Source organism: Penicillium malachiteum, assembly GCF_028827825.1.
Source record: "Penicillium malachiteum strain IBT 17515 chromosome Unknown utg000005l:1.0-9002435.0:326005.0-9005861.0, whole genome shotgun sequence".
NCBI lineage: Eukaryota > Fungi > Ascomycota > Eurotiomycetes > Eurotiales > Aspergillaceae > Penicillium > Penicillium malachiteum.
The window spans coordinates 1,413,650-1,426,818 of NW_026643099.1; the positions used below are offsets into that span (position 1 = coordinate 1,413,650).

The 13,169-nt window shown below is 48.1% G+C and overlaps 6 protein-coding genes across 6 annotated transcripts; 3 read left to right on the plus strand and 3 right to left on the minus strand.

Moving 5' to 3' along the window:
* Positions 1-95: 95 nt before the first annotated feature.
* On the minus strand, positions 96-2,418 carry N7483_010562 (uncharacterized protein; the record flags this gene model as incomplete). The annotated part of the gene is made up of 2 exons (XM_057093989.1): positions 96-2,098; positions 2,337-2,418. 2 exons carry the CDS (start codon positions 2,416-2,418, stop codon positions 96-98), a joined length of 2,085 nt encoding a protein of 694 aa, XP_056939960.1.
* Positions 2,419-2,816: 398 nt separating this feature from the next.
* Positions 2,817-4,508, minus strand: N7483_010563 (uncharacterized protein; the record flags this gene model as incomplete). The annotated part of the gene is made up of 1 exon (XM_057093990.1): positions 2,817-4,508. One exon carries the CDS (start codon positions 4,506-4,508, stop codon positions 2,817-2,819), a length of 1,692 nt encoding a protein of 563 aa, XP_056939961.1.
* A 1,306-nt stretch (positions 4,509-5,814) lies between these two features.
* Positions 5,815-8,467, plus strand: N7483_010564 (uncharacterized protein; the record flags this gene model as incomplete). Its single annotated transcript, XM_057093991.1, has 4 exons — positions 5,815-5,896; positions 6,045-6,478; positions 6,532-7,185; positions 7,241-8,467. The coding sequence occupies 4 exons, from the start codon at positions 5,815-5,817 to the stop codon at positions 8,465-8,467; spliced, it is 2,397 nt and encodes a 798-aa protein (XP_056939962.1).
* Positions 8,468-9,316: 849 nt separating this feature from the next.
* On the plus strand, positions 9,317-10,268 carry N7483_010565 (putative TFIID and and SAGA complex TAF10 subunit; the record flags this gene model as incomplete). The annotated part of the gene is made up of 2 exons (XM_057093992.1): positions 9,317-9,613; positions 9,825-10,268. Coding segments are annotated over 2 exons (741 nt in total), but the record flags the coding sequence as incomplete, so codon positions are not given.
* Positions 10,269-10,990: 722 nt separating this feature from the next.
* Positions 10,991-11,497, minus strand: N7483_010566 (mitochondrial 37S ribosomal uS19m domain-containing protein; the record flags this gene model as incomplete). Its single annotated transcript, XM_057093993.1, has 2 exons — positions 10,991-11,252; positions 11,382-11,497. The coding sequence occupies 2 exons, from the start codon at positions 11,495-11,497 to the stop codon at positions 10,991-10,993; spliced, it is 378 nt and encodes a 125-aa protein (XP_056939964.1).
* An 803-nt stretch (positions 11,498-12,300) lies between these two features.
* N7483_010567 (uncharacterized protein) lies at positions 12,301-13,149 on the plus strand (the record flags this gene model as incomplete). Its single annotated transcript, XM_057093994.1, has 1 exon — positions 12,301-13,149. The coding sequence occupies one exon, from the start codon at positions 12,301-12,303 to the stop codon at positions 13,147-13,149; it is 849 nt and encodes a 282-aa protein (XP_056939965.1).
* Positions 13,150-13,169: the final 20 nt, after the last annotated feature.

Genomic DNA, 13,169 nt, shown 5'->3' on the forward strand with positions numbered 1-13,169 from the left:
GGTGGGGTGGAGGAGAGAGAAAGATCGTCCACTCGTCTGAGGTAAGAGAATTATTTATGTCGCTTTCTGCCTCACTGGTTTTTGAACTATGGCGACTAAGCGGGTGGGGGGTTCTGTTTTGGGTCGACACCACCACTCTCACTTTCAGTCTCGTTACCATCGTGATCCTCATGCTGGTCCGAGTCAAGTGGTCCCTCCAATAAACTCCCTGGGCTAGGGTTCTTTCCCCAATTTTGCTGAGTTTCTTCCAATTGGGGTTCAATATCAGAACCAACACCCAACAGAGCATCATTATGTGTCTCCAAGAAATTACCAGGCCACGACGACCAAGAGAATTGCGACGGTCCTTCATTCTGCGCCTCGTTGATTTGAAACCCGGAGGATCGACGAGGACTGAGTTCGTCATCAGAAGCATGCCTCACATCATCTTCGGAACAAGTACCATCGAGCTGGTTAACATGGCAGTTATGCAGCTCAGGATCATTATCGCTATCCGAATCACGCTCATCAACTTGAAGGTTTCGTTTGGGGCTCCAGTCTAGGCGTGAAGAACCCATGAAAGCCGTATTATCATCGTACTGGCTATCGAACTGGACCTCGTTGGCAGTATCAGCCTGGGGCTCCACAGTTGCATGTTCAATATGTGTCACAGAGATACCACTGCTGTGTCTCCATTGTTGGCGTAAAGAGCCCATGGAAGCCGTATCATAATCATCATACTGGCTATCGAACTGCACCTCATTGGCAGGATTAGCCTGGGGCTCCGTATCTGCATATTCAATATGCGTCACAGAGACATCACTGCTGGGTCTCCATTGTTGGCGTAAATGACCCATGATAGCCAAATGATCATCATGCAGGCTAATGAATTGCATCTCGCTGGCAGTATTAGCCTGGGGCTCCACATCTGCAGATTCAATATGCGTCACGGAGATACCACTGCTGTGGCCCCATTGTCGGTGTAAAGAACCCATGAAAGCCGTATCATCATCATTGTACTGCACCTCGTTGGTAGTATTAGCCTGGGGCTCCGCAGCTGCACGTTCAATATGTGCCACAGAGACACCACTGCTGCTCGAATATTCCCAGTTCATTTGAGTCTGCTCATTTGCAGCTGGATTCACGAAAATGCCCCCTGCATGAGGATTCATGTCAGCACCAGTGGGTTGACCAACGCCATAATGAGCTGGCATGGTACTGGCATAGATGAGCTGAATGCGGCTTTCAAGAATGCCAATGGCTTCATCAAAAATATTCCTCATATTGATGTATGTGATACGAAGATCTCGCTGGATTGGTTGGGTGACCTGAGTCCAGGCAATAGCTATGTTCGCTTGGTCCAGGGCTTCCTGAACATTCAGACGGCGTTGAACCAGATTCAAATGAAGGGAACGCATTTGCTCAATATTGACCATTGAGCTTTCAATCTCATCCATAATTCTTGCAGTGAGATGTGCCATGGTGTCTGGTGTGGCTATTGGGCCTGTTTGGGGGGTGTTCCAAAATACCAGTCCAGCTTGGTTGGCAGAATTCATGGTGAACAAATTGTCATTGCTCTGAAGTACAGTCTCAGAATCGTGGGCTGCACTTTCAACAGAGTAATACAGGTTGAATGAAGGATGCGGATTAGGCGGGTTGAGGTTGCTTCCCTGATATTGCAGATTCTGGATTTGATGGGCAAGAGGGACTAACGGGTGCCAGCCTTGTTGACTGGATGGAACATTCATGTAGCCTTGGAGAGCCTGCTGCATATTGATGTTTTGGGGGCCTCCCTGGCTGTCGGTGTTTTCCAGGCCTTCAGCAGACATGGTTCGGTTTACAGGCTGCATGGGAACAATCCTGCCGCCAGCCGTCACTCTGTGATGTTTCGGAGAGGAATACTCGCGAAGAAACTGCGCAAAGCCCGGGTTTGCTGTGAAAGAGGTAATGGGTGGATGTTTACCGGTCGGTCGCGGTCGGTGACGCAAATGAGCTTTGGAAATCAACTTTTCTGTCGGTCGGCGCGACAGGGAGTCGGCAGTCTTTGATTCTGTTAATCCGTTTGATGGATTCTCAGATAGAACTGGCCTTGTATCCTTCTTATGGCGCAGGAGATTGCCTGATCTCATTGTCAGCATAGTTCATGCATGTATCTTACAGCCACGCATGATGAACAGTTCCAGGTCTCGCTTGGGAAGACTTTAGCTCCAGGCGGCTACATGTCCATGTGAAACCAAACTTCAAAGAACAGGCTCGCGTCTTGGTAGCCTGCTTCCATGAAAGAGAAAACAAAACCATATGAAGCTCGGGCTATGAGGATTTGGGTACTGTGATAGAGGGAGGGAGCAATGACTTACAATCTTTTGCAGCACTTGTCCAGTTACAGGCAATGCCTGTATTCTGGTTCAAGGCCAGGAGAGTTAGGGTATGGTACTTCATGGCGGTCAATGTCAAGGTGCTGTGTGTGATGGTGACGAAGCTTTGATGAACATACCTTCGGAGAAGATGAATGAAAACAAGACAATCGAGATTCCGATGGAAACAATGGAAAGAGCGATGGATTCTCGATGGTGAAGATGGAAAGAATGGGAAGAATGGAAAGAAGGGTGGAGGGAAAGTGACGGAACGATCGAAGGCACCAGGGCTCCTACTTGATGAAAAGGTACATACACCTGATTCATTAAGCATGAAAAGAAGGTCAGTAGTTCGAGTCTCAAGAAGATCCTTTTCAAAAAAAAAAAGAAAAAAAAAGGTTCAGAAACCCAAGGGACAGGAAGGGAAAGATAAAATGGAATTCCTTCAGAAATCAACTTGGTATTTGATAGCAATATTGAGTATCAGACAGTTTCTCGCACTTTGACAGGCTGTAAACGAGTATGGAGTGACCATTCAGGTTCATTTTCCATATTTGATACATGACCAGCCGCAGAACTAGTTATTGGCTGAGTATTCTCAATTTCTGATACCTGTTGACCCATCTCCCAACTTCCAAGTCGCTCTTGCCCTCGAACAATCACACCACTCAAAACCTCATTATCCTGCTCCATAGGAGCGGACTTGCCAGATTCCCAAATAGGATTGCGGAACGAGACATCTGTATCACTTGCAAGCTTGCTGGTTCCTTTGAATCCACCCATACTTGGCCGGTGGCTTCCTTGGCGCTTACGAAAACTGCAAAGGAAGAAACCAAGCATAGCCAACAGGCCAATGACAACCAAAGTGACCACGGCTCCAATCACACCGGCCACCACAGGGGAAATCCCTTTCTTTTTGGAGATGGAGTCGCTGCGGTCCAAGACTCCTGAGCAGAAAACAGAGTCTGCGTTGCACCGAATGCACCATTCCTGGATGGATGCCACGGCAAATGTCTCCAATTCAATCTCAAACTCGTTCCATGGAACATAAGATTTACTGGGTCCGTATCCGAAGAGTGGATATGAGATGAACTCCGTAGAAGAGTCAGTCCCATTGTGCAGGAAAAATCGCACGTACATCTCATCACTTCCAGGATAGCTTTCATCGTCAACGTCAGTCTCGAAACTATACAATTCGAAGATCAACGAGGCTCCTCGAGCGGGACGCGAATAGAAGTTTGGCTGCTGAGTACTAGCAAGGCCTAATAGGGAAGCCAGGGCTACAGCAGGTTCATCACTCCCAAAAAGCAATGTTATCTTCTGGCCGTTGCCTTCCTCTTCCATATTTATCCTGAATGCATCCAGAATGCTAGAGGCAAGAGTTTGGCCGGCAATTGGGCTTGCGGCACCAACAGTAGACTCCGAAGTGAGGGCCGAGGCATCTTGACCATTTGTGGCATAGGTAAATTGATCTGCAAATGACCGTGCTCGAATCAAGTCATCTCCAAATAGATGATCCAGAGCTGTGCTGTTGTGGATGACCTCGTAATCCAGATAGTCTGCAATACTAACGGCATTCGCATAAGTAGCAGAGGATTCATCATAGACTCCGGAAAGCACTTGGTGCAAAAGCTTCTGATAAAATACCTCGCTATCTCGTGTGATCTCCAAAGCATCTTCACTATCCTGATATTCCGAAATCCCAACTTGATGCATATTACAGGCGACCTGGCCTGATACAAACAGGGATGCAGGGTCTGAGTCACCAGCAGTTACAATCCGAGGAAACTGGTAGCCATCCAACGGCGCGGAATATATAGTTCCATTCGCAGTTTCATCGGAAGTGTTCATGTTCTCTTGACCAAGAGGCGGATAAAGTCCAAGCATGAATGCCTGCGCCGAAGCAATGACATTTTGATCTGTCGTTGAGAGCACACGCACATCCTTTGAGTATAGGATGGAGGGCGAAATATATTGAATTGCCGACTCGGTAGCATTGGAACTCCCAGCCGACGACACATAGCGATTTCGGAATGTTGATCCCACGTCGGCTAGCTGACTACCCCCATACTCTGTCAAGCCTGGGGGCTGTTTATCAATCAGCGCCATGGGGGGTACTGTCCCCGTAGACGGTGTACGCAAAAACACTCCATACTTTCTCGGTGTAGTCGGCATTGGTAAACGTAGGAGCTGTAGGGAGCAGGATCGCCAAGGCGAGGAATTGGAGCTTCAATGTAAGCATGATGGTATTCAAAGACCTCAAGATCATTCAGCCTAGTCTGTTTCGATTAAAAAGCAAAAATTATTTCCAAAATAAAACCAAGTCAGGCCCGGGGGTGCTGGAATAAAAATGAGCAATTTCAAAATTCATGATGGATCCTAGGGTAGGATGAGGGGGCCTAGATCCTTGGCTCAACCTCTATAGATTCAAAGATATCAAGGATTTTTGCCCTCCAGCATAGCTGCATTCGGAACTGGCCATGTAAGAGCTCTCCCCTTTCGAGAATATGACAAACACTGCCAAAGGCATGGATAAGGTTCTGGGGAAATCGGTAGGAAGGCTTTTTACTTCATCTTCCAATGGTGCTGAGTCCCTGAGTATACCTAAATAAGTTAATGATGGCCAATTGGGAGTTTGGCAGGAAATGGCAACGCAGTGTCATTCAGTTCCTTGCCTATTAATCATTTCAATGTTCAAAATCCCTCAAGGGAGCAGTCAGCATCCGCATCTCAAAAAAAAAAAAATGAAATGAAATGAAAAAAAAAAAACAAAAAGCTGAATGAAGTCATGATGGCAGCGCTTGGTGATCCTCGCAGTGCGAGGGTTACAGCGTAGTCGGGGAGGACTCCGGGTCGATGACGCGCACAAGCCCAGACTCATGCCTCCAGGGAACATGGATGTCAGGAACGGTGACTTAGATGGTGAAACCTTATAAGGCCACCAGGCTTTACCGCCCGAGCGATCGTTCCCAGATGCCAGTGGTATCTAAGATCCATTTTAGGATATATGCCAGTCGCCATATGTATGGTGAAGTGGAATGTTCAGCACTTGAGTGTTGTTGATACATTCTAGCTGGTGGCCTGAGGTGTCCAGGGGGGTCAGTGCCACCCCGGATTATTCCTACTCCATACAGTAAAGGGAGGAGTGCCAGCAGCAATTTGACTTACAACGATCTTTTCTGGGCTTTTTATATCCACCACTTATAATTTTCAAAGATGACCTTTTGCTCAGTATCAACAATATGATTTATTGACCTGAACCATTAGTATAATGACTTATCTATCTCTATTGTTATAAAAGTACATTGGGCGGTCAGTGTTCCTGACCAATAGTAAAAGATTGCCCCACTGGCAGAAAAATCCTTGCCAAAGCACCAACTCTCACCTTCCAACCAAGCCCTACAAATGCGCCCTACCCCTAAGCCCTCATTTCTGCTCTTGGAAAAGTTGACTGGTCAACCCCCTCCTTTATCACGTCCAGATGGTCGAAACTAGAGGCTCCCGACCATCTTTTGATGGTTCTGTGGAGCTGCCATCTTTTGCCCCTGATGATGGGGATCTTGGTGAGTTTGCTTCTGATCGTCTGATCTTGTTCGGTCACTTCGTAGGAGCCAACTCGAGCTTCCTCCCCAGTTCCTACCCCAACTCTCAAACAAAAAGCCTCCTTTTTTCACCCTTCAAGCTAATATTATTGAATTTTGTCCACTTCAGATCAAAAACTCGTGCATCCTTTGGAGGACCACGAGGAACACGGATCGCCTCCAGCTGCGAAGAGGCGGCGGACCGGCTCACCATCTGCTGATCTCTCACTCGATTTCCCCGAAGAACATCACGGACCTGGCCACAAAATTGAGCAAGAACTGGCAACTGCGCTTGGCGAAAGCATTGTAGACACAATGGGACCGGCCGACCACACTCACCATCCTCAACCTGGCACCGCTCATGACGAAAACCCCAACGTGAACCCGGATGTTGCTTCTATCATCAATGAGATCATGGATCACACTGAACGTCAGGAGCAAACTGTTGCAATGGGTCCCCAGGAAGTTGCACCATCTGGTGACTTCCCAGGTGGCAAAGGTTTCGCGTTTCTCAAGGCTAATCAGCACCTGAAAATCCAAAGCTTGCCTATTCTTGACAACTTGGTAAATTATTTACAGCCTTCATGTGTACTGCCCATGTACTGACTCGGTTCCAGTCCACCCAGATCCTCTCATTTTTGTCTAAGAACACCTACCCGGAACTCACGGCCATGGTATCTGAACCGGATTCAGAGAATGGACAGGCGTATGCGACAATGCGATCCCTTTTTGATCATACCAAGCGGGTTTACACGGTGAAGCACTCTTTCCTTCAGACCTCCGATCTCGAGATCACCGATTCCTCTCAGGTGGATGTCATTCGCAAGGCCAATCTAGCCTCCTTCGTGTCGAGCATCTTTGGTTCACAGGAAATCGGATTTGCAGAGTTGAACGAACACTTTTTGGATGTCTTTGTTCCTGAGGGATATCGACTGCTCAAGGTTCAAGGGGCTTTGTACCTGGAACTCAAGACCCAGGCATTTATCGCCGCCATGAACAACAAGTCACGCACCCGGACAGCTCTCTTGTACGAGCTGTTCCCTGATGATATGGAACAGCAGTTGCTTGCTCGACGCCCTGGTACCAGGCAATTAGCTCCTAGTGAAACAGACTTTGTGAACCGCCTTGCATCACGCCGTGACCACCTTCTCCATGATATCAACGATGAAGAAGCAATGAGGGGCTTACCAGACAAGTATCAGTGGGAGGATTTCCTGCGTGATTTGAGTTCTTACATCTCCAAGAACTTTGATGCTATCAATACTCAACCGGTTAGCTTTCACCCTGATTTTATACAGTTTGATTGATGTGCTAATGACTTCGCAGGGTAAGAAGCCTATGAAGGGGCGTCGGCCATCAAGCGCAAGTGCAGATACACAGGAGACCACTACTGCCACTCACCAGGGTCAATTCTCCGTGACACAGCCAGTTGAAGTCCCAGTTGATCGGAACATGCATGGTGACCTTGTGGCTCGTGCTGCTCGGGCTGCGCAAATTGCTCTACAGGGCCATGGTCTTCGCCGCTCTCAGCAACAGTCTCAACAGCAGCACCAACACCAGCAGCCTCAGCCGCAATCCCAGGCTAGTCCCTCTCCCTCTCATCAATGTCATCAGCCACAGCAGCAGCAGCAGCATGCCCCTCAGTCCGATAATCAATATCTTCACGGCTACGCGGCCGCTCAGCAACCTGCTCCACAGCAGCACCATCAACCGCAGCAGTATCACAGTCCAACTCCCCCTGGTGGATACCAACAGCCCCCTGGCGGCATGACCTTCCAACAAAGCCCTTTGCAGACCAACTTCCAGCAATACAACCCCAATGCTGCTCAGACCATGCAAGCACGAGCCAATGGAATGACTGGAAATCACGGGTACATGCCGGGGATTCCTCACTATTCTCAGTCACAGCCCACGCAAGTGCTGTATGAACGTGCCCGCATGGCTGCATCTGCCAAATCATCTCCAACCAGCCGCAAGTCCGGATTGCCCAGCCAACGTCGCCCTTGGACCACTGAGGAAGAAAACGCTCTTATGGCAGGATTGGATAGGGTCAAAGGCCCTCACTGGAGTCAGATTCTTGCTATGTTTGGCCCTGGAGGAACAATAAGTGAGGCACTCAAGGACCGAAACCAGGTCCAACTGAAGGACAAAGCTCGCAATTTGAAGTTGTTCTTCCTGAAGAGTGGAATTGAGGTTCCTTACTATCTGAAGTTTGTCACGGGTGAGCTCAAGACCAGAGCGCCTGCTCAGGCTGCCAAGCGTGAGGCACGTGAGAGACAAAAGAAGCAAGGCGAGGAGGACAAAGCTCATGTTGAGGGGATTAAGGGCATGATGGCCCTGGCTGGTGCCCACGCTTCACCTGTGGGTGGTCATGAAATGTCTGCTTCGCCAAGCCTGCCACCAGATCCCAACAGCCAATCAGTCTTTGATCAGACTGCTGAGCAAAACCTGATGCAAACACTCAGCCAGGAGGTCCATGGCAGCCAGTACCCTCAACAGCATACTCAGCCGAACCAAGATCACATCGATCCTCATATGCAACTGGGTCAGTAGACCAAAGGCAATTGGTATCAGTCTTAGTTATTCATATCAGTGCCCACCTGGGCACTGATATGAACTCCCATCTACGTTCCAGCGAACTCACAAAAATGGTGTTTCTCTTTGATCTCTTTGATCTCTTTGAGTTGTCTTTGGTATTTCTTTTACGTTTCCCCTTTGCATTCCACTTTTTTGCTTTTCCTTTGGAGTCCAGGCACTGTATTATGGTATTTTAAGCAATGGGTTTGTTTTGCGAATCATGATTCAAGATGCATAATGCGATGGAGGTCTGCGGATTTATATCTGCCCTCAAATGTACAATACTACATAGCTAAAGTTGAACATCGACTTGAATTGAATTTAAGAACCACATAATCCAAATGTCCAATCCATCATGGTCCTGATGCAAGTGGACATCATGATCGTGCCACCACAGCTACCAGTAGTATGTTAAAGGGTGAAGATATATTCTCCAGGGCTGCAGGACAGGACTCGCAGGGCATGGAATTATTCAAGATTCAACTTGAACTTGAGGTTGCTGATTAAATCTCGATTTGTAAAATCTTTTCTCCAGTGAATAGGGTGCCTTAAAATTTGAGATTCTGAAATGCACATGTGTTATCTTCTACACATGTGCATCATTTAGCCTGATCTGATACTCAAATTCACTTAAACTTGTCACGTGCCGATATACTTCACTGAAGATGGTCCGTGCGCCCATATACTCTCCGCCTACATCTGACTGGCTCTTCACCCGCAAGTAGAATCTCCAACAATCCGGCAATCCCAGCTTACATTGATTGGTCTTACTGGGCCCTGGTCCCCTGCAGCCCATTTTAACTGAGAGAGCTGACCCTCTGAGGAGTGCCCGATATGTCTGATCCTCAACCCACACCATCCCAGCCTTTAAACGGGTCACAGGATCAACCTGTTCCTACATCCACAGCTTCAGTATCAGCCGACTCAGCCATCAAACCCGATCCTGATATCGACGCATCCATCGAACAAGATATCGATATGAACACAGACCAGAACGCGGCTGGCGCCAATGAAGAAGAGAATGAAACGGGCCTTGACCCCATGGCCGCGGCACCACAACCAACTAAGAAGGAGACCAGCTTGCGCGAATTTCTAGGGAAGATGGATGAATATGCGCCCATTGTATGTGGTTCATTCTTTTCTCTCCTGATTTTTATTCTTGATGCGACCGTGCTCAAATGCGCTTCCATTCCCATTTCCCCGCCAGAGCAATGCATATAAGCTCCGAGAGTGAAACTGCCACCCTCTCAGATCCCTATCTATATTATCGCGACAATTTCGCTTTCCCAACTCAAGTACATTGTAAACTGACCGACCTTTTTCCCAACTGCAGATCCCCGATGCGGTCACAGCTCACTACCTTACTCTTGCCGGTCTCCCTCCCCCGGGTACAGGCCCTAACCAAACACCCCCACACCTCGCTCGACTCCTCGCCCTGGCAACTCAGAAATTTGTCTCCGATATTGCCGCAGACTCATATCAATTTGCTCGTATTCGCGCCTCAAACAGCTCCTCTGCCAATAACCCCATGGGCAGTCTGAACGCGGCATCTGGTCTCGGCGCTCCTGCTGGCATGGGCGCTGTGCCTGGTGGTGCGGCTGGCGGCGATAGCAAGGGTGGCAAGGGCAACACACATCTCGGTATCCAGCGTCCTGGATTTGGCGGAGGTGGTTCTGGAGGCTCAGGGCAGGGACGAACGGTCTTGACCATGGAGGATCTGGGAATGGCTGTTTCTGAATACGGAGTTACAGTGAAACGCGGGGAGTTCTACCGATGATCTTCGCATGGATGAGAATATGGAGATTACCCGTTTTCATTTTTCCTCGATGCTTTCTGGTTTCTTGTTGATTGTCTTTTATGGTGGGGATATCTTTACTTTTCTGGCGCTGGGCGTACACGTTGATATCCGATGGCCGCGGGATGGGATTCCCACGTCTTGACCATGAGCATTTCTAATGGTTCGGAGGGTCTTAGAAACGGAGTCCTCTCACTTTTTTTTATTTCATTTTTATCTACAGAGTGGCACTGAATCAGCCGACAGGCTTCCATGATTTACTTCAAATAAATTGATGAATGATATTGATATTGAACAAATTCCATGTTAACTCCGTCCCATACATATAGCTAATGTCACAAGGGAACCACTGATGTATCTGTACATGGGCCACAGGGCCGAATAAAAACAATAATAATGCTGTTTAGAGCCAACTGAAGGAATTCCGGGTTCCAAACCAGAGTTCTTCAATAAGTCTGCGCACTTGGTCGCAAGATGTCGAATTTTGCAATCCAGGTTCTGGGCGAATCTGATCCGATAGGAGACCATGGCCGAATTGGATATTCGCAAAAAATCTAAAAAAGACAGTATAAAGCTTGTCGGCCCGAGGAACAAACCGTCCTCAAAATCCGAGTCAATGCAACTGCACTCTTTATTTATTTGTTCTTGGACTGCTTGTATGTGAAACGCTTGCGAGTACTATAATTGGGACCTTGAGTTAGCATTCATGTGGACGATACAGGATCAAGACCGAATCCACGTCGGAGATCCAAGCCGCGAGAGCACTCGGCGGGGAAGACATACGCAACATATTCACCAAGCTTGCGTCCGACCATCTCCTCGGTAATCAAGACCTCCTGGTAGGTCTTGCCATTGTGGACAGCAAAGCGCAGACCCACGAAGTTAGGCAGGATGGTTGCGGCGCGCTTCTGGGTGCGGATCGGAGGTGTGTTCGGGGGAGCGGGGAGAGTTCGAGGCAAAGCAAGACTATTCCATATTACAGATTAGCTCCTATTCCCGTCGTCCATTATTTAAATCGGCTCCTCCTCGGTGCCTGAGGTGGCTCCGGGGTTCCTGGCGGAGATTGAATATAGCGGGTAAACAGGTTGAACATACGGGACGAGGTTCGGGCCTGGCAAGACGATGTTAGCACTTGGAAGAGAGTCAATCGCTTTGAGAAATATCTTACCTTTCCAGACCGAGCGGCCCAACAGAGCTCGCGTGGGAAACATGTTGTGATGAACGAGGGGATTAGAGTACAGTTGAAGCCGCGAAAGTTGAAAAAGATCGGGGTTGAAATGCTTAGGTCAGCGAGTGATCAGCGCCTTCTGGGTAACATGCGATAGCTCAACTGCATCTGCATGGATACCTGAATGTGATCTCCTGATGCAGATTCCTTTTTCTTACTTGTTGAATAACAGTTTTCATTGCTCTTGAGCGTTCCTCATTTTCTAACCTTCAAGTTTTTCTGCTAGTATTTGCTGAATCTCGATTATCTATATTTAACTCATCCTGCGGATACCATCTGAGCGATATGCGCGATCAGGCCATCATACCACATAAACCACACCTTGAGATCTTCAATGGTCTGCTAGAAAAACCACAATCTGACTCCAAATTTACCTTATTTCCTTTCCTTCCCATCGAGATTCGTCTCATAATATGGGAATATGCACTGCAGAAGCGACGAATCATCCATGTTGACATCGTCTCCGCACAGTCGGAACAACGCTCAGATAAGACACTTGAAGATGCCAATATCAGTAGAGAAAGCTGGGTTGCTAAGGTATTCGGTCTTCATATGATGAGCAAGATTTTTCGCGTCAATCAAGAGTCCAGAAGAGTTGCAAAAACCTTCTATCGAATCCGTATGCCCTGTTGGTTTCATGATACTCGATTGAGCCACTGGCATGACTCGCAGTATCCAACAGACTGCTGTTATATCAATCCTGAATATGACACGATTCAGATCTCCAGAATATACGGATCTATACCTGATGAAACAATGGAAAGGTTCCTATCTTTTCTTCACTTTATGAAGCACTCGTACGATCCATTTCATGTCGGCGTTCTACGACTGGCCTTGAACCACGAACTTCTGAGAATCATCCAGGAGGGTATTCAGCAATGGTATTCAAAGGACTTGGATTCAGAACTGGGAGGCCTGAGCAGGAAAATCATGGAAGTTCCCCCCTATCCAACTATTATGCAGTCCTTCAAAGATACTGTCGTCCAACTTCGCGAGCTCTATTTCGTCAGCTCACGCTGTCGCCGCCAAAATTTCGAACACACCGAGCTTGACTGGCCGACTTTCAATCGATCGCTACCAATCCGGCCACCCATGCCTGCTTTTGAGATATACACTCAAGACCCACGCTCAATCCAGGCAGACTTGGGCCAATTATTGTTGGGGGAGAATCCACGCGACATGCCATTCCGATGGCGTGAAATCCTACATCAGCTGGGGGTTTCGCCTGCTAATATCGATTACCATTTTATGCTGGCATCGGATCCTCCCAACCAGTTTGCCATTACCAATCGGAAGAACGCGACGGAATTCGTTCAACATGAGGATAATGAGTGGACTGGTGCATGGCGGCTCGGGAATAGTCTGCGGAATGGTAATTGGGCTTTACGGTATATGGAGTACACCGATCGGTTTTTCGAATGCGAGATTGGAGCGCTGCATGAGAAGAATCTCAATGAGGACTTGACCAAGGCTGTCAAGCCAGCTTTTGGATTCTGGCTGTTTCCGCTAAAGGCGATCTGCGAATGGCCAAACAAGCCGGAGGAGAACCTTGCTCAGCCATGGCAAGGAGTTTCTTCCGGTGTGTGCTCGATGGCTAAGCACCCTCCTGCGCTTGCGTTGTCATTTTTACCGTAGCGAGTGATTGAATTTGTATG